General features: G+C 37.4%; 1 protein-coding gene across 1 annotated transcript; it reads right to left on the bottom strand.

Annotated features, from left to right (window-relative positions):
* Nucleotides 1-1162: 1162 nt before the first annotated feature.
* Nucleotides 1163-17647, bottom strand: CALB1 (calbindin 1). Its single transcript, XM_035546244.1, has 11 exons — nt 17566-17647; nt 17208-17284; nt 12546-12620; nt 7682-7765; nt 7537-7593; nt 4695-4772; nt 2182-2237; nt 2040-2079; nt 1896-1949; nt 1692-1763; nt 1163-1276 (listed from the first exon to the last, which is right to left on the bottom strand). The coding sequence occupies exons 1-11, from the start codon at nt 17645-17647 to the stop codon at nt 1163-1165; spliced, it is 789 nt and encodes a 262-aa protein (XP_035402137.1).
* Between the last annotated feature and the right edge of the window lie 322 nt (nt 17648-17969).

A 17969-nucleotide genomic window follows, 5' to 3' on the forward strand; every position in this document is an offset into this window, starting at 1 on the left:
AAACAAACAAACAAAAAACTCTAGACTAATAAAAAGCAGAGCTTCCCATGTAAACCGAATTACTAAATTGGTATAAAATATTTACTAGATCTTTTGTTTATTTTAGTGTTAAATTTTAATACTATTATTACAGATTAGTAATCCAATGTAATCTAAGGAGGCACAATTTTTCAAAATAGTTGTTTTGTCCTTTACATGGTACAGAAAAAAGAATCCAGGAGATAGACATGATAGACATACTAGACAACAACAGTCTTAGGATATTAAATTTAATTACAGATTACACAGAATATGATGTAAAAACAGCAATTTACTAGAATAATTATAACCTGCAAAATGTGAAAATAGTTTAGAAAATGGATTGTCATATTCTCTGACACAGCAAGAGTCATGAAAGGTACACTTATATGTTAATCTGTGTATTAACTATGCTACCTGTCACTTAGCCAGGATTCCAAGACAGATTAAAGGCATTTGTTTCTGAAGTGCCTATGTTTAAATTCAGTAAAGTTAAACAGCTAGATTGAAAACACTGTATTTTTGTCAACTACTGCAAGAAGATAAATGCTTCACCTATATGCTATCAGTTCATAACAAGAAGAGTAATCAAAAAACTGCAGAGAGCACAGACCCATAACTGGGCAGTTTGACAACTGAAAATATTCCTTGATGCCTTGGTAACTTTTGGAGATCAGACATGCCAACTTCTCTTTCCTATTTCAGACCTAAATAATGTGTTGTCTGAATTTGTATTATATATTAAAAAAAAAATTAGTTGTAATTGGGAGAGAGACCTTTATGTTATGTGGATCAACAAGGAAAAATGTTGCAAGTGTCAAAGGATATGATGACCACAAAATGTCAGCAGGTATATATATTTTTTCCAGCTGTGTTTATGAAAGCCAAAAAAAAAAAAAAAGCCAACATATTTTAGTTTCTTTTGAATATACAGACTGGCCCAAACATAGACATTCTCTTTATCAATCTTATTGTTACAAAAACTGTACATTACAAACAGTATAGAAACAAACTCAAAGGAATGTGCCACACATCCTGGCTAATTTTCTATATGCAGTTTAAAAATACAGCCTACTCCCTTATAGTGCACAGTTATTGTGTAGATAGAGTACATCACTAGTTAAGTGGACATGAGAGAAGAGTTCTAATTTTCCTCAGCGCAGAGAATGAGAGCCAGTTCTGCTCGGTACAGCTTTCCTCCATCAGACAAGGCCATGATGCTTTTCTTGTATGTTGCAAGGTTGTTAATGTCTAGTTCCTATTTAAAGAAGAGATAATGCTTTATAATCCTGTTCAATTGTCAGCATGAACAAGTTTGCTGCCAATGGCAGAAAATAAGGTGAAAAAAAAAAAAAGGGTGTTCTCAGCCTGTCCAACAGTAACACATTGAAAATGTTGTTATATATTTGTACATGATCCATGTTATAGGCATATGTTAGACTGCTGATAGCTGATGTCTCAGAAACAAGCTTTTGATAGTGTTGCTGTGTAATCACAACTCCCTTAGTTAAGGCTTTACACTGCTATGACTTCTGCCAAGATTTTTAGTTGTGCTTTGACTTCAGGAATTATGACTTAGAAGTTCTATATTTATCTTAATTGGGTGGATTAAAGTGTCCTTAAAATCCAAATTAAATCTAATCTCTAAGGGGAAAAAAGCCCTCAAGGATTACCTTTTTGTTCTTTTCACAGAGATCCTTCAGCAGTGCATCAAGTTCATTCTCATCAATGTATCCATTCCCATCCTGAAAAATAATATTAAAGAGAATTTTAAGCATTTATTTTTTCTCTCGGAGGTTACGGCTAGTTTTCAACAACTTCAGAAAATAAGTGCCCTCAATCTACTAAATTACTAAAAAGGTTTTCTGAAGACTTACTTGATCATACATCTCAAAGGCTTTATTGAACTCTTTTGCACACATTTTGACACCCTAAACACCAAGAGAAAAAAAAAAAGATCATTAATGAACCTATTATGTGTGATGGTAACAGTGTAACCTTAAGATGATAAATAGTCATACCTGAAATTTAATAAGAAAATTTTCCTGTACTGGGAGTAGCCTTTGGAGACAAAAAAAAAAAACAAAACAAAATAAAACAAATTCAGCATATTTACATCAATTGGTATGATATTTTTTTTATGAAAAGAGACAAAAGGCATACCTGGCCAGTTCAGTAAGCTCCAGCTTTCCATCGTTGTTTGCATCAAACATCCTGAGCTGAAAGAATATATATTTTTACATTACTAATCACAATTAATCACCATGATAAAGAAAATGCTTCTTTGGAAAACAAATTCAGTGAAATTTATGCTTAACTTAAAACTGAAATGATGGCTCCAGGTTTCAAACTGCCACATTTACAGTGTAATACATTTATTTAAAGTGCTGAAGAAGTAATTTATAGTAATTAATTCTACTGCAAAAGCCTGATAAGAAATGAGATGAACAATTCTGATTAACCTACTCTAAGATAGGTCTTAACCTGCCTACAGTGATGACTGTCCCATATGAGAAACGTGCATGTAATTATTTATAAGGGAGAGAAGTGTTGACGTGATAACATTTTACTTTTGACTTCATGTCATGATCTAACAATAGCATCATTATTCTCTATTCATAAAAGTGGAACAACATTCAGGTAAAGTTCAATAGAATTCAAGGCATTCACTTCCTTAGGAAATAATAGATGTTTTATTCAATTGGCTGCTAAGTCTAAATATGTAAGTAAAGATCACATTCTGTTTCTGTGATATATTTCAAGAAAAGACCAAAGAGATGCTCTAGACAACCAAGACGTTTTGTTGATAGTATTAAAATGGGAAATTAAATGTCTCCAAGTAATTATAACTAAATTATAAGAATAAATATATTGATGTGATTTGACAAAATAAGTGAATACTATTTCTAATCATTTTTAATCATCATACTGTATTAAAGTGCTTTCCATTCAGCCCTTGAAAGGATTCAGGGGCACAAACAGCACACATGAAAGTACCTAGAGATATTAGTGCTGCGTAGGATTAATTTTTATGTCTCTGCCAATTTTTATGTCTATATAGTTCCATTTTTCTACCTTCAAATATTATTTTGCCTTTGCTGTATAGAAGAGTCACAAAAGCAGCAAACTGTACAAAGCATTTTTAGGCATTGTACTGAAAACACCACCACCCACACTCCATCCCATCACTTTCAATCACAGTAATTTTAGATGTAATTTTTCGAGAAGAGGAAAAGTGGAGTCTTTCATTGAGGTAAGCGTACATCCTTTTAAATACAGAAACAATTCCATGAAAAAAATACCCTATTTCACTTTGGTAATTCACTAGAAAATGACAATGGAGACCAGAAAAGGGACCAATTCTATAAACAGTCTATGTAACACCCTGGCTCCTTTTAACACCTGCTTTCCTTGTATAGAAGCATCTGCCTTATATGCATTCCACATGAAAGGAGATTTACATTTGGAGGAGGTAAGCAGTAGGAGCTGTAAAGTCAACATATTTTGATGGGTTGTTAGTGTCATGCTGTGCCTGCCTGCCTGCAGCTGCTCGGTGCTGTATGTTTTCCATCAGTCTTCTTTTCTAGTTTCTGGGGAGATTATGTGAGAATTGGTTTTATAATTTCTTTCCTGTTACTTTGCTACTAATTCTTTGTCAATGTGCCTCTCTGCAGAGGCCAGAACTGAGAGGACGCTTTAAGATGAAGGTCCAAAATCTCCCTAAACAAACAGGATGCATGTGTTGTCCTCACCAGTGAATAATTGTACATAAATGGCTTGTATTGGTACAACAAACAAGCAGACTTCTGTCAGGAAAGACACAGTTTTGATCAATCAATATTAGACTTTGGCCAGTTTGAGGGCTTGTGTGTTTACCTAACGTGTTTTTGATTGTTAGTAACATTTTAGGATTAATCCAAACTGGGAAAACACAAACATAGTGTTATACATTTCCTGAAGACAAGAATTCAGATTTTTTTTTTCTTTTTGAAACGTCCATTCAGAAGCCATAGTGGTCTCTACCATGGAGCACCAGAGTGGTGAGATAGAAGGAATGCCCCTAGGACAAGCTGATTTAAGGCCAGGGAAGTGACAGTTTTGTTCTAGTGTTTATCTAAAGCATTAATTTCTTCTTTTGTAATTACATGGAGGAAACAAGAACAGTGAGGTGCTTGTAAATCTGTTAAGAAACCACCATGCACTAATTGCTTTTAGAACAAGAGACAAACACTACAGCACAGCTAGAAAGGAAAATATAGAAGGAAGCCTCAAATTAATTTGATCTAAGCATAACAACATAATTAATCTTATGACAGGCACAATTTTTCTCCTGTGAACTCTGAAGACTTTAGTTTTACACCTAATGCATGGGAAAGCATATCGGGAAAACTATTTGCACCATACTATGACTTGATCTAATATTATGTAAACACCAAGAAGATTCAAAATTCCTAAGCATTTTTACAGCAGCAGTGAAAAGCTACACATTAGAGTTGTGTGGCTGCAGGAGTACTTGCAGTGCTTGATGCCACGATTCGTGTCTGCGTTGCAATGACAAATCTGGCCTTATTAGGACCTGGTGGGGCTCCAGATCATTTGGAACCTTCCAGTGGCTAAAGATAAACACAATTTGGATTAAACCAATCTTGATGAAATATGCCTGTAAATAATCTTACCATTATTTCTGTGTATTCTGTTAGCTTTGAGTCTTCAATCTGCTTATTTGCTTTCTGTAATAAATCTTTCAAGAAGCTCTGTTAAAATAAATAGAGAGCAATATGTGAATTTTTAATACTGTATAAAATGTTTGACTTGCTAATTTCAGATTAAAGTAATGGGAAATACTATTTTACTCCCACTTTAATATTTACTGCTGAAGTTCAAAATAAGTATGAAAAGAAGTAGTAATTAACAGTTAGGTCCATAACAATTTATTTTGATCAGTTCCGGTATACTACAGTTTTATTTGGAAAAAGTGACTCATAAAACATTATACATTGTATGCCATTTGTTGTATTGTGAATTTGGAAAAAATAGTTTGGCTTTCTAATCAGCTTTATCAGTAAATTAAACTAATTAACCTTGAGACTGCTTGGAAAATGTGGATGTCTAATTACTTCTTGCAATGTAGGAACGATTTTACAGAAAAGATCAATGATTAATCAAGTTTTCTCCTTGCCTATGGCAGTACCTGATGCCAGAAGTGAACATGTTAACCTATATTCCTCCTTTAGGATAAGGTGGGAACCTTATCCTTTAAATGTGTACAGCCAATTTCATCAGATTTATTATTTTTTACAACAAGAACCTGACATGGTATCCCATGACCTTTTAACCAGGCATTTTAAACATCAGACATTTTCACTTTAAAAAATAAGATTATTTCTCTCCATGCAGTGGTTTAAATCGCTGTACTAGTAACATTAAAAAGAAGGATATCAATTTATTTGCCAAGCTTATTACAAGATCTGAAATGTCTGTATGTCTGTCAGTGCTCAATGAAGTACTAATTACTATCATTAGTTGGAGTGCCATTATCTCTGTGGAAGTTTGGGTCACATTTCAAGATAGAAAATAGAGTAATTCATAAGAAAATCAATTTGAATATATGTATATTCATCCCTGAATTTGAATGCAGCCATATTAATAGCCATATTACTTACTAGTACAGCTCTTTCAGTCTGGCCCCCTCTGTGCTGAAAGGCCTTCCTATTAGTTATTACATAAAGACCATGATTGAAATGTTGTAAATGGACTTTATGGAGAAATGTTTAATCTTGTGTCCTTTGACAGAAAATAGGACTGGGAAGGATGCTGAAAGGCTATCCAGTCCATCTCCATGTCTCTAGGCAGAATCGCTGATATCTGAATGTCCCACGTCATTGTCTGATCTGAGCTATTGTTAAACCGTTCTGAAATACAGGCAGTGATGGGGAGTCTGCCTGCCCCATTCTACTGCCGTTATTGTTGCTGGAAAGTTTTGCTCATTTCCAGCTTAAATTTCTCTTAAAAAGTTTTATGTGGATATAACATAAATATACACAGCAAATACTTAAAAAATGTTTGGGCTTGTCAAAAAATGTCTACCATTCCTAAAAATACAACTGGACATTTATGTCTTCTTTTCAGAGTTTTAAAATGGCCTGTTTCTCTGAGGCAAACAAAATCTCACAGCACAAGAGAGAGGGACCATTAGGACCAGTTAAAATTTCTTAATTCTTCAACTGGTCCTCAATCAGCCATGCCTTTTCAAGTCTATTTGAAATTATAGCAGTAGCAACAGTCCTAGAGGAACCGTCTAACAACTGGAAAATTCTCAAGTGCTGCATGCGTGGCCTCCTCCTGCTCCTAACAGCTTCAGACACACCGACCTGCTGCAAGCAGGCAGCCAAAAATGGGCTCGTCTGTCTGAGGGCTACCTCAAGGAGGGATCCTTGGCAAATGTCATACAGGTACCAAACTCAAAGAGGAAGGGAAAAGGAATAAACTGAATTTTATCATTTGGAGTCCTGTCCTTAACAGAAGAGCTGTAAGGATTTCAGGTGGTTTGACCTCCTGCTACTCTGGTTAATGAAGTTTATGTAGCTCTTCTTTAGAATACCACATAAGGGCAAAATATTCCAGATTAGATGGATAAACACTCCTAGGTCTTTCTCTTGCTATGAATTGTTTTGACTCCTCTGAATTTAAGCTACAGCAATTGAACTGTAGAAAATGGCCTCTTTCTGCTCAGACTCTGCCATATGTGAGTATCTCTCCTCTGAGGAGAGGCTGAGAGACCTGGGACTGTTCAGCCTGGAGAAGAGAAGGCTCCGGGGGGATCTTACCAATGTCTATATATAGCTGAAGGGAGGGTGCAATTAGGACAGAGCTATGTGATCTTTACAGTGGTGCTGAGGACAAAAGGCAATGGGCACAAACTGGAACACAGGAGGTTCCCTCTGAACATCTTTTTGCGCATATTAAAACTGATATCAAATTCCCATCAAGTTATCTAAGCAGGGGCAGCACAAGTCCAGCCGTGTTAGCTTAACAGTATTACAGTGGAAACTGTATGGATTACGTGATACTTGAGAGAGCCTAATATACCCAGAAGCATTACGATTAGTGGTCATGATGCCCTTAGGGGAAAAAGAAAAATCACAACGCTAACCCTCCACCCTAAAAAAAAAAATAAAATCAAAACCAAACAAAAAAGGAACAACATAGCTTTCACAGGCCTATCTGGTTTCCCTTGGCAGAAATCACCTTTCTTACTTCTAAACTAGAGTACCTGCTATCCTCAGTCACTTGAGACAAACATCGATCCAAATTAAACCACGTTTTTAGAAACATTTATCAGATTAGAGTTGCACTTAAAATAATTCACTGGTGATAAAAACATCAGCTAATCATATTGCTTTTCAGTCGTGTCTGAAATGCAAACACATACACCAGTGGGTGTCTGAAGAAAAAGATCCCGTGCCTGTAATCCAATGCCTGCTCTCATTTTGTGCACACTCATAGGTATCAGCTTACCTTAAGTTCCTCAGAATCAATGAAGCCACTGTGGTCACTGTCATATTTTCTCCATGTCTGCAATCAGAACACGGGCAATTTGATGATGTATTTATGGCAATCGGGTCTTGGGTGATTTTACAAAAGGAAACTTTTCACACTGTACCTGCATGAAGTCTTCACTTGACTTTAGCTGCTGGCACCTGAAGAACAACAGGAAATTCTCCTCCGTTGGTAATATCTGAGCAAGCTGTAACAGATTTTTAAAAAGATTAAATTTTGATTGTTCATTAGCCCAGCTGAGCCTTAGAGTATGAAACCTTTAAAAGAAGCAAGGAATTTTTCATGATCCCACTACCCCATTGTGGCCCCACTGGAAGCTTCACCCCATTAGCCAAAATGTTTAGAAGATGCTGCTGAAAAACTTCTGGCTTTGCCATGTTTATCAAGGTTGAACAGAAGTGAGGTCTGAGAGAAGGCAGTGAAATACTTTACTGAAAGGGCAGCTAGGGAAAGAGGGAAAAAATTCACCTATGCAAAGTCAGGATCTGTGGTGAAAACCTAGAATCAGTGCGAAGAAAGCATGGATGTATAGATGATGAGTGTGAAGTACCATGAATTAAGAAAGTGAGGAAGAAAGACTACTGACAGATACTGAGTAAGAGAAGGAGACAGGAACACTGACGTGAAGAACACGTGTAAGGAAAGCAGAAAAATAAAAGGAAAAAAAAAGGAGGGAAAAAGAATGTGGGTAGGGTAAGGAGATGGCAATTGGCAATCATTTGTCAGGCACAGAGATGTGTTCAAGAAGAGCTATAAATACCATAAGGGAATCAAAAGGGCTTTTAGCCCTGCAAAATCAGGGGTGGTTTTTCCAATGCCTATGCTCTACAAAAGACTTTTTTAAAATCAGACATTATTGTACTGATTTTTGAAAATGTTCATTTACTATAACTCAATTTTGGCAAGTGACAAATGTAGAAGATGGAGAGTATGCTATATAATTTCATCTAAAATCATGATTTGTTTTTAACAAAAGCCTAATATTTTTTTTTCTGTGCTCAAAATGTATGAAATATGTTTTGATTAGGGAAAACTTTTTACTTGAAGAATAGACCAGCTGTGCTTACTAGGAAGAGAAAATGGAGAAAGCAGGATTTCTTAGCTGCATTCTTTTATGAAAAATGACATCTGCAGACTTCCTGTAGCCCCATCTTAAAATTTGTATTCAGATTTTTTGTTTCTGTGCATTCATTTCACATCCTAAAATCCCTTGTTCTGCTATTGCCTTCTTCCGTACTATTGTCTAATTGCTTGATTTTTTTATTTTTTATTTGATTCTCGTTGCACTGTAGGTGACTTCAGCTCTCCCTCTCACTCTATAGGCACAACAAGGTGATGGAAACAGATCTCTAGTTTCTCTAAAATTATCTGTGCAAGAAATGAGTGATATCCGTTAAGTGCTGGTACAACTGAAAACATGCGTCAGAGTACTCTCCTTACAGAAATGGAGCAGTTGATTACAGACTGCCAAGCACATCACCGCGTTCTGAGTGCTTTTGCTAAATGGCTGAAAACCAAACCTAATCAACTTAAACAATGTGTTTTTGTCAGCAGCCTTTGAAATCTACTCCATTATAAATGGCATATACATAAATGGGTAAGTGCACATTCGTGTATACGCAACAGCTAAATGTGTGGAACTTTGTACTGATTTATAGAAACTTTTCTTTATTTCTCCCATGGGAGGGGGCTTTGACTTTCGGAGTAAATCAGCATTGCTACTGAACAGCAAACATTGGATGGAAGGAGTGATTATAAAAAACAGTAGAGGGAAGGGACTGATTATGACAATGAAAAAGTGTCTATGTGAGTGGGAACTGGAAGTCCTAGTTAGGGGGACAGCTATAGCTAACTCTGGTGAATTTTGCAAGGGTGCTAAATGCAAAACAAGAACTTTCCAAAGCATCATTAACAGCTTACTAGCTGCACCTAACTGGACACGAGGCACAGAATATATTACCCGTGGAAGAAAATTATTTTAAACTATACCTTCTGCCCTTTGTAGGTCTCACACAGAGAAAAGCACAGACTTTTGCATTACAAAGATATAGTAGATCAATATTCAATATTAGCTCAGACTTCTGCTAAAAATAAGTCTTTCCTGTTTTCCCTCTTTCAAGCCCTTTAGTATAGTATGAACAATAGCTAAAAAGAAGTCCAGTTGTCCTAGCATCAAATAGCATTAAATTGCTTTTCACTGAAAACTCTGCAGTAGTAAGGGATAGGGAATTTCCCAGTCCCTGATATGGAGAGGAAAGATGGGAACCTGCTGCTGTTTCTGATGAAGACTTCTGTGTGAGTACGGGCATGTTGGGACCCTGTGAGTGTGGTTCAGTACGAGTGCAGACTGCCAGGAGTTCTCCTGCATGTCAGCAGAGGCAGTTTTGGGGGTGCTTCTGTGCACTCTGATGCTTTTGTGGAGAACATCAGCTATTTCTTTATCATGAGTAATAGAGGACGATATCAAAGCCCAAGGCTAGCTTGACTGCTCTCTACTCAGCTGCAAGCTGATATAGATCTTTATAGGATACATAGCAGGAAAAATACTCTCAGTAATTAAAACAATATCAGAATTATTTGCTAGAAATTGTTCTCTAAATAAATTTTGTTGATCATTAAGATATCTTTCATATAACTCAGTGAATTTGCTTCTCAAAATCTTATAATAGAGAACAGAAGTAAAAATAATATTTTAGCCTAATAAGTAGTTATTTTTATGGTGGAAGTGTCAAATAATGTGAACGTGGAATTACTGCAGTCCTGAGTTTCAAACCCCCAGGTTCCACCTTCACATTTTAGTGCAAGCATTGGCCTGAATGAGTACAAAAGGTGAACTAAAAGTCTCTTACAAAATGGCAAGGTAGTGGACAGGTCAGGCTCTGCACTAGTTTGTAGGCACTGGATAAAAGCTAGTGGGCTAAGTACAGTGTGCTTCCAAAGACAGAATTGACACTTAATCTGAGCACAAAGCTGAAAATCCACTCCTTCCTCTGTGAAGCCACCCAGGCCTCCCCTATATCTTAGCCCAACAAACCTCTCCTTGAAAATTCATTATCTGCTAGGACATTTTCCTTCAGTTGCTGGGGTATTCATTATGATGACTGGAAGGCTGAATGCATTTAAGTATTTTTTTTAAACAGCAATCATATACTTTTTCAGAAAAAGTGTTTGCTGTACAATGCAAATGGGAGCAATCTGAAATTAGTGGACATTTTTATTTACAAGGAAGGAGAATCAAGTCCAAATAGCAACTTTAGTACCATACTGCACGTACAACATAGTCTGAGTCCCATCAGCATTTTCCAAATCAAGCTTCTTGCTGATGTCAGTGAAAAAAAATATAGCCTTTGGGTTAGGAAGCTGCTATATTAAGGGAAAAATTCCCTTCAGTGACTGAACTGAGAGCTGTCAATATTCAGTGGCCTCAGTGGATGCTGAACGTGGTTGGCAGTTCACTGGAGGTGGTAAGCACCTTACAGTATTAGGCCTTGTGGGATTTGATCACCTTTACCCATTAAGTCAATAGTATAATCAGAAATAGAACTTGAAAGGCAAAACTCTCGGTTATCTTCCCTAGGCGAAGAACCAGTCTTTTGCAGGTACTCTCTACACGTTCTTCTAGCATATAATGCTTCTATTACATGTATTCAAAAATACTAAATTAAACAGGATTATTCAATAGCAAATGAATAAGCATTTATTAGTGCAAACAAACAATTTGTTAGTCCAAATTAACACTCGTTCTTTTCAGATGCAGAATTACACCAATGCTAACATTGTCAAAAGATGCATTTTTAAAATAGATTATAGCTGTAAGTGAAAGAAGTTGTTCATATTTCCATAGTTTAGTCATAGATACGCATTTAAACAAATATTTGCAATTCAGACATGTGACAGAGGACAAAAGATATCCTGAAGTGATCTATTATATCAGCAGTGATATATCCTATTGACTTTTACAAATTCTATTCAGTCCTCTATTTTAAAAATAGCTACTGACCCAAAGTTAGTCACTGTAGAAATTTTGCAGACCTGGCTTGTATCTAGCTGTTTCTTAATTAGCTCTTTAGGTCAAATTTCTTATTATCAGAAAAGAAAAAAAAAAGAAAAAAAAAGAAAAAAAAGCATCTAATAATAGCATTTAATAATAAAGCCTCAGTCTCAAAGCACTCAGTGTGACATAAATGAGTTGTAGGTTTAGGCTTGAAATAGTGACTTCTCAAGCTGTAACCCAACAAATTCTCCTTTTTGATTTGCAGCACTGGACAATGAAAGCAAGAGAAAACACAATGGTTCCCTACTTCCTAGATAGTTGTCTAAATTATACAGTTGTTGAGAGCCTGTAAGCGTAGAGGAGTTTGGCTGACTGCATATCTGTTCTCTTTAGAAAGTGGGAGGAAGAAACAAGAATTTTCTCCCTCAAGTTTTGTTAAAGTTCAAGAAAGGTCTGGATCACAACTACTGTTAAAATTTTGATTAAATTTAACATGATTAACATGCTATTTTACCATATACGTGTGTTTTAGAATAAGCTACATATAGCAACTGCCTAGTTACATTCACTTGTGTGATGCCCTAATTATAGGAGTGGTGACAGAGCATTAATTCAAAATCATACGCAGAAATAGATCATATTTACTTTTCACAATTTAAATTTCTAAAATGGAGCTGTTAGCTACTTCACAGGAAAACTAAATTGCTGTTAATGCTTATTTGTACTGAATAAAGCATGCAAAGCTAAATGAAGTTTACTGAAATTATCTGGAGAAGGGTAAGGAGCACTTTACTTTTTGGTACGGAAAAAAAATCATTAGTGAAAAAAATGCTAAAGATTCTAAGACAGAGAAAGAATTTTCTGTGTTACTAAAAATCCAAACTATTTACATAATATGTTCATATTGTTCTGTGCTAAATGTATTTTCTACAAGTAAACATGTTAGTCATTTGTTATAAAGTAATTATCTTACCTCGACTATTCCTATTTTTCCATCAGTAGCTTTGCCATATTGGTCCACAAAAGCTTTCATTTCGGGTGTTAAATCCTGTGAAGTTATAATGAGAGAATTGTCATTTATAAGATACAGAGAAACATATACAAACTACTTGGAGCATTCTATTAGTCACCAAATAATTTACTACATTTAACAAAGTATTCACACTTACTGTAGCTAGATTCCTCAAGTTGTTATGGAATTGAGTAATTTTTTATGATGAATAATGTCACCGTGATAAATTTTACTTCCCAAAGGATTATATTATAGTCAATGTGAATGATTGACATCTAAATACTTGGATCTAAATACTCCTATTTTAGTTTACAGAATGAAAAAATTAAGATGTGTTGGAAGACGTGTATAACAGCTCCATTGTTTAAGGGGATAACAGTGAAGTTCATGGGTAATTATTAGTCAGTTTTCTATGTTTTCATTTTTAAATGACAAACTTCAAGGCAGTGAAACATCCTTCAAAATAAGGAACATTTCAGTATAATACATCTGAACACCAATATAGTCTTTACACATCCTTGAGTTGATTCTACCTGAACAATGGGTGCTATTTTAGCCCTAAAAAAACTAATGAGACTATCATGTTTTTCACTGCTTAGTATTTAGTTATCATAAAAACAGTATCCAAATGTCACTGCTGTAATGTAGAGAAGCAGGTTTGGAAGGGAGAAAGCTTTGAGCAGTACCTTAAATCTGACAGAATAAAGTCAGCATAGCTGTTCATTGTATAAATTATATCTCTTGATATACATTTGTACTTGAAGACTGTCTTCTGCCTAGGCTACAGCAAAGGTGCCAGCCCCAGGGTGAGTATCTAAATACTTGAACCAACACTTCAACTGGACATGCTTTGCTTTTCTATAAGCTGTCATCAGCCTTCAATACTGATTAAACTTCTGATTTTCTTTACATTTCCTATTGGTCTAAGCTGGTAAAACCATGCAGCAAGAATCAGGACTACAGCTGTGTTAAAATATTTGACAATTCTATGGTTATAGATGAAGATACAGCAGTCTTTAGATTAAAGTTTTAGTTGCTCTAATAGATCTGATTACATAGGACCTAAGTGATTCTCTCACTGGAGACACAGGGAATCTCAGCTGTACAAACTCTGTTGTAGTTTGTCCCAAATTTCAACTACAAAAGCTACCTAAAATGTCAGTTCTTTATAGCTGATACAATCATGGCCTAGTATCCTATTTATGTCAAAGTCATTCACGACAGGTTAGTAATTTGCCGTGGCTTTAATTAGAGATGTCGTTATTAATACAATGCAGTTCAATGTCACCTCTCATCTACTGATCCCAAAGTGGGCATGTTTGCTTAGCAGCTGGAATGGAGAATTTAGACACCTGGATTTTAATTAGCCCTGGTTAAATATTTTGCTAATCCTTCTCGTAGCACCTCTGCAGTGCCAGTGTCCAGCTGTTGAAGGAGGCATAATTGCTTACAGGCTATACAAAACAAGATGCTCATCCTCTTGTATGTTGTCCAGAAAGTTTTTTTTTCCCCTTTGTGTTCACTTCAGTTTACTCTTGAGCTTGTTGACGAATTTTTCAAGTCATGTTATTCAAATAAATGTTTTCAGTCAAAAAGGCTTGCTTAAATTTAACCAAGTCCAGTCCTAATCTTGATACAGATGCAGTGCGCAACACTTGAAATTAAGAAACAAGTCCTTCACACCTTCATCTCCCCTCTTAAAACTTAGAAGACACTTATCCAACCAAGTGGAACTTGGAGCTTTTTTGGAATGATTTTAAAAATGTAAGGACAGATGGCACTACAGAAACACTTACCATGACTGCATTCATAAACATCTATTAAATCACATATTTCTCTGGAGAAATACTGTTGTCATCTGCATTTGCAGAGAAAGTAAGTAACAGATGTGGAAAAACTTGTCTAAGACCCACTGATTGCCTCTCTATTGACCTCTTTGTCGAAACACCCTTCAGTTTCTTCTGGCAATGGGCACACCTAAGTAGAGAATGTAAGGCATAAAAAGTGGGGCACAGCAAATGGAAGCTATGCCTATATAGTTATACAGTTTTTATCTTTAGAAAGTGGCAGTTCTTTCAAAGTGTCTGAAAGTATGTCAGATCAATTCACTGTCTACCACAATGAAAACACATAGTGTGACCAAAGGAAAGCCCAAGCCCTGACACCTCTGAGTGCACATGCACCCTCTGGAGCAAAGGCAGTTCCAGTCATGGGGCTAACATCAGTCGGGTTGCATGCTACTGCTCCGTCTGAGAAAAAGCAACCATGAAAGTACAGGCTTACCGAGTGGATTAATAAAAGGATTAGAATTAGAACATAATTAGAACAGCTCTGTAGTTGGGAAGAATATTGGGAAATGTTAAACCATCCTATTCAATGACAGAATCAATGTGATTCTTTAATGCATATGGCATGACTGATGTAAAATCCAGCTATGACGAATGCATAATTGAATATTTCAAAAATAGTGAGCAGGAGAGTGACCTGAAATGCAGAAGTTAATGATGACAAAGAAGCTTTGGGGTGTTAAAAGAAGGACAGCCAAGGAAATGACATATAACCTACACTAGTTTCTCAATGTGTCCCTTCTGGCAAAAGGAAAGAAATTCGAAGCTACTGAATTAGTATCCCATGAGACAAGACACGAACTAATGAGATGCTTGTTTGGCAAATGAGCCTTCAAATCCAAGAATCAGCTTAGATTTGAAACCTAAGATGACATATACCCATAATCTAGAAAAAGACTTTAGCATCCAACCTAACATCTACCAAAAGAAGAGCCAATGGACCAAGTACCAAATATGATGTTGCTACAGATCAATATGATTGCTCTTTTCAAAAGAAAGTTCCAAAACCAAGATTGATTCAGAGAAATGGCAAAGAAAAACTTAATTAAACACCTGAGCATTTTCAAAAAAAAAAAAAAGTGAGATACAGGCAGGGGTTATGCAAAAGACAGCATAAATGTAACGTAGCAGATAAGAATAATCCTGATAGGCTTTTCTGTGTTACTTTGACCAGGCTCTTTTTTTTTTTTTTTTTTTTTAAAGAGGAGGTGCAAACTTCCTTGTAGGGAGAAAAGAATCTGATTTTGAAACAACTGATATTTTCCCCTTGAGCTTCTAATTCATTTTCTTTAACTTCTGAAAATTGTATAAGGATTTCTACTGAGAATACCATTGATACTAAATATACACAGGCTTCAGTATCTCCTTTCTAATGGACATACTTAAGTTTCCTGCACTTTATTATGGAAGAGAGATTTGTTCTGCTGAACTACCCAAAAGATATTGAAGTTGTGTTTAACTTTCTCTGTGAAAAAAAAATACTCAAAAATATAATTTTTTCTTGCTAAAAGAAGCCACATTCATTTACTATTTTTTTGTGAAGTTCTTTGAAATTTTAGTTTTAAATTATTAACACTCATGAAAATGAGTGTCTACACCAATGGCTATAAGAAGACTTAACTGATACCAAGACTGCAGTAACATTAGAGGCATTGCTGGTGGACAGATTTTCAGATCCGTGAAGTTTACACTCGTATAATTACTAAGATAAAAATTTCCACAGAATAAACTGGTGCATAATATTTTTTTTTCCGGCAGTCACTTCTAAAATATACAACAACTTTAAAACAAAGTTAATTATTGAAAAGCTATTGCTCAATTTGGAGGTATACTTATATGAAGCAATAATCTATTTCATCCATGCACACATGTCATTCAGTTAATTAAAATTTTACTGTTACTTCAGAAGTATTTCTGCATAGACTGACTACAATAAATTTGATATATTTATATATATTTGAAATTGATGCTAGTTATTTTAAGTGTAATTAAGTTGTTAAAAAATTTTACTTCTATTTTAATTCAAATTTTTATACGGAATCATTTCTCTCTCCTCTCTCCCCCCCACCCCCTTCCTTTTTTTTCTAAGTGGGTATAGTTTGGAGGACATTTATGATTAATACATTAATAACTCATGCACAGAATTGCATTGACAACATTGTCAAAAACTTTGCTGTCGCTGTGAGCAATTTAAACTACGAGGATTTGATACTCGTATTCTTGGTGTACAACACTGGAGAAGGGCACAAAGTGGTTGGCAGTCATCTGCAGATCTATTTACTGACCAGCAAGGGGCAGAAATGCATTTCAGCCCATGCTGCCCATTAAGCACGAAATTAAAGCACAGTCCAACTAACTTGAAGTGCTTGCTGGTTTTTCTTTTCTTTTCTCTCTCCATCTCTTTTTTTAAGTATCAATACATAACTGGCTTGGTTGTGATGGGATAAAGTCCCATCCATGACAAAAGGGTAACGTCCATGCATTTGCTGACCTTTTTAAAGCCCTTTTAGATGTATCAGCTTGTAGCCTGGTGAGATGTGAACGGGACTTGATCTCCAGATAGATGGACCCTGGTCTCTCCTCTCCAAACCACACGACATATTTCATGTTAAACCTGCAGATTTCTAACTGCCCTACTTCCCTGTGCCTGCTGAGGCTCCTCTATGCACCGTGTGATGGCCACAGGGCAGGGGAGGAATCGGGGCACCAGAGTTTGCTCAAGAAAACTCTTCTTTCCCGGAGGAGACGGAAAAACGGGGGCGAAACGTTAACCTACCAAGCCTGCCTTCTTCCTCGCCTGCTGCAGCTCCTGGATGAAGTTTTGTAGCTCCTTCCCATCCATGTACCCATTGCCTACAACAAAAAGAGTTACGCTTGCGGCCACCGCTCCCTCCAAACTCTTTCCGCTCTTCAGCGCCGGCAGAGACTCCTCGGCCCGAGGGCTGCCTCCGGGGGGCTCCCGGCACACCTCGCCCGACCCCAACCCCAACCCCGACCCCAAAGCCGCTGGGGGCGGCGGTGGCGGAGCGGGGATCCCTCTCCCCCCCCCTCCTCCAGCGGCTGTGTCCCCCTCCCCTCTCGCAGCCCCCCTTCCAGTCGCCCCCCTGCCGCCCCGGGGAGGGGACGAGAGTCACCGTCGGAGTCGTAGTGGTGCCAAATCTCGAAGAACTGGGCGGCCGAGATCTCCACGCCCTGCAGGTGGCTCTCCGCCGTCATGATGATGAAGGGGGGCGCGGAGGGGGCGCGGAGGGGGGCGCGAAGGGGGCGCGGAGGGGGGCGCAGAGGGGGCGCTGTCCGCGGTGCTGACTCTGCCTGCGGCCGGCGCGACGGCGACAGCGACGGCGACAGCGGCGGCTCCGACGGCTCCTCCCGCCGCCGCCCCGCCGAGGGCTATTTATTGGGGCCGCCCCGGCCGGCCACTCCTCCCGGCGCTGCCCTGCCCGCCCTGCGTACGAAGGGGGGGCCGGGGTCTCCCCCCGGAGGGTGCCGCCCTCACCTCGGCGTGGGGAGGGAGGGTTGGGGGGCGGCGGGTCCCCCC

This window comes from Cygnus atratus, chromosome 2 (genome assembly GCF_013377495.2).
Source record: "Cygnus atratus isolate AKBS03 ecotype Queensland, Australia chromosome 2, CAtr_DNAZoo_HiC_assembly, whole genome shotgun sequence".
In the NCBI taxonomy this organism is placed as follows: Eukaryota; Metazoa; Chordata; class Aves; order Anseriformes; family Anatidae; genus Cygnus; species Cygnus atratus.

Excerpts from the sequence above, each read along its gene's own strand:
- CALB1 (XM_035546244.1), bottom strand. The coding sequence starts at position 17,647 with ATGACGGCGGAGAGCCACCTGCAGGGCGTGGAGATCTCGGCCGCCCAG. Across the intron at positions 4,773-7,536 it reads TTGATTCTGAGGAACTTAAG|AGCTTCTTGAAAGATTTATT; the intron begins GTAAGCTGATAC and ends TTATTTTAACAG. Across the intron at positions 1,764-1,895 it reads CCTTTGAGATGTATGATCAA|GATGGGAATGGATACATTGA; the intron begins GTAAGTCTTCAG and ends ATTATTTTTCAG.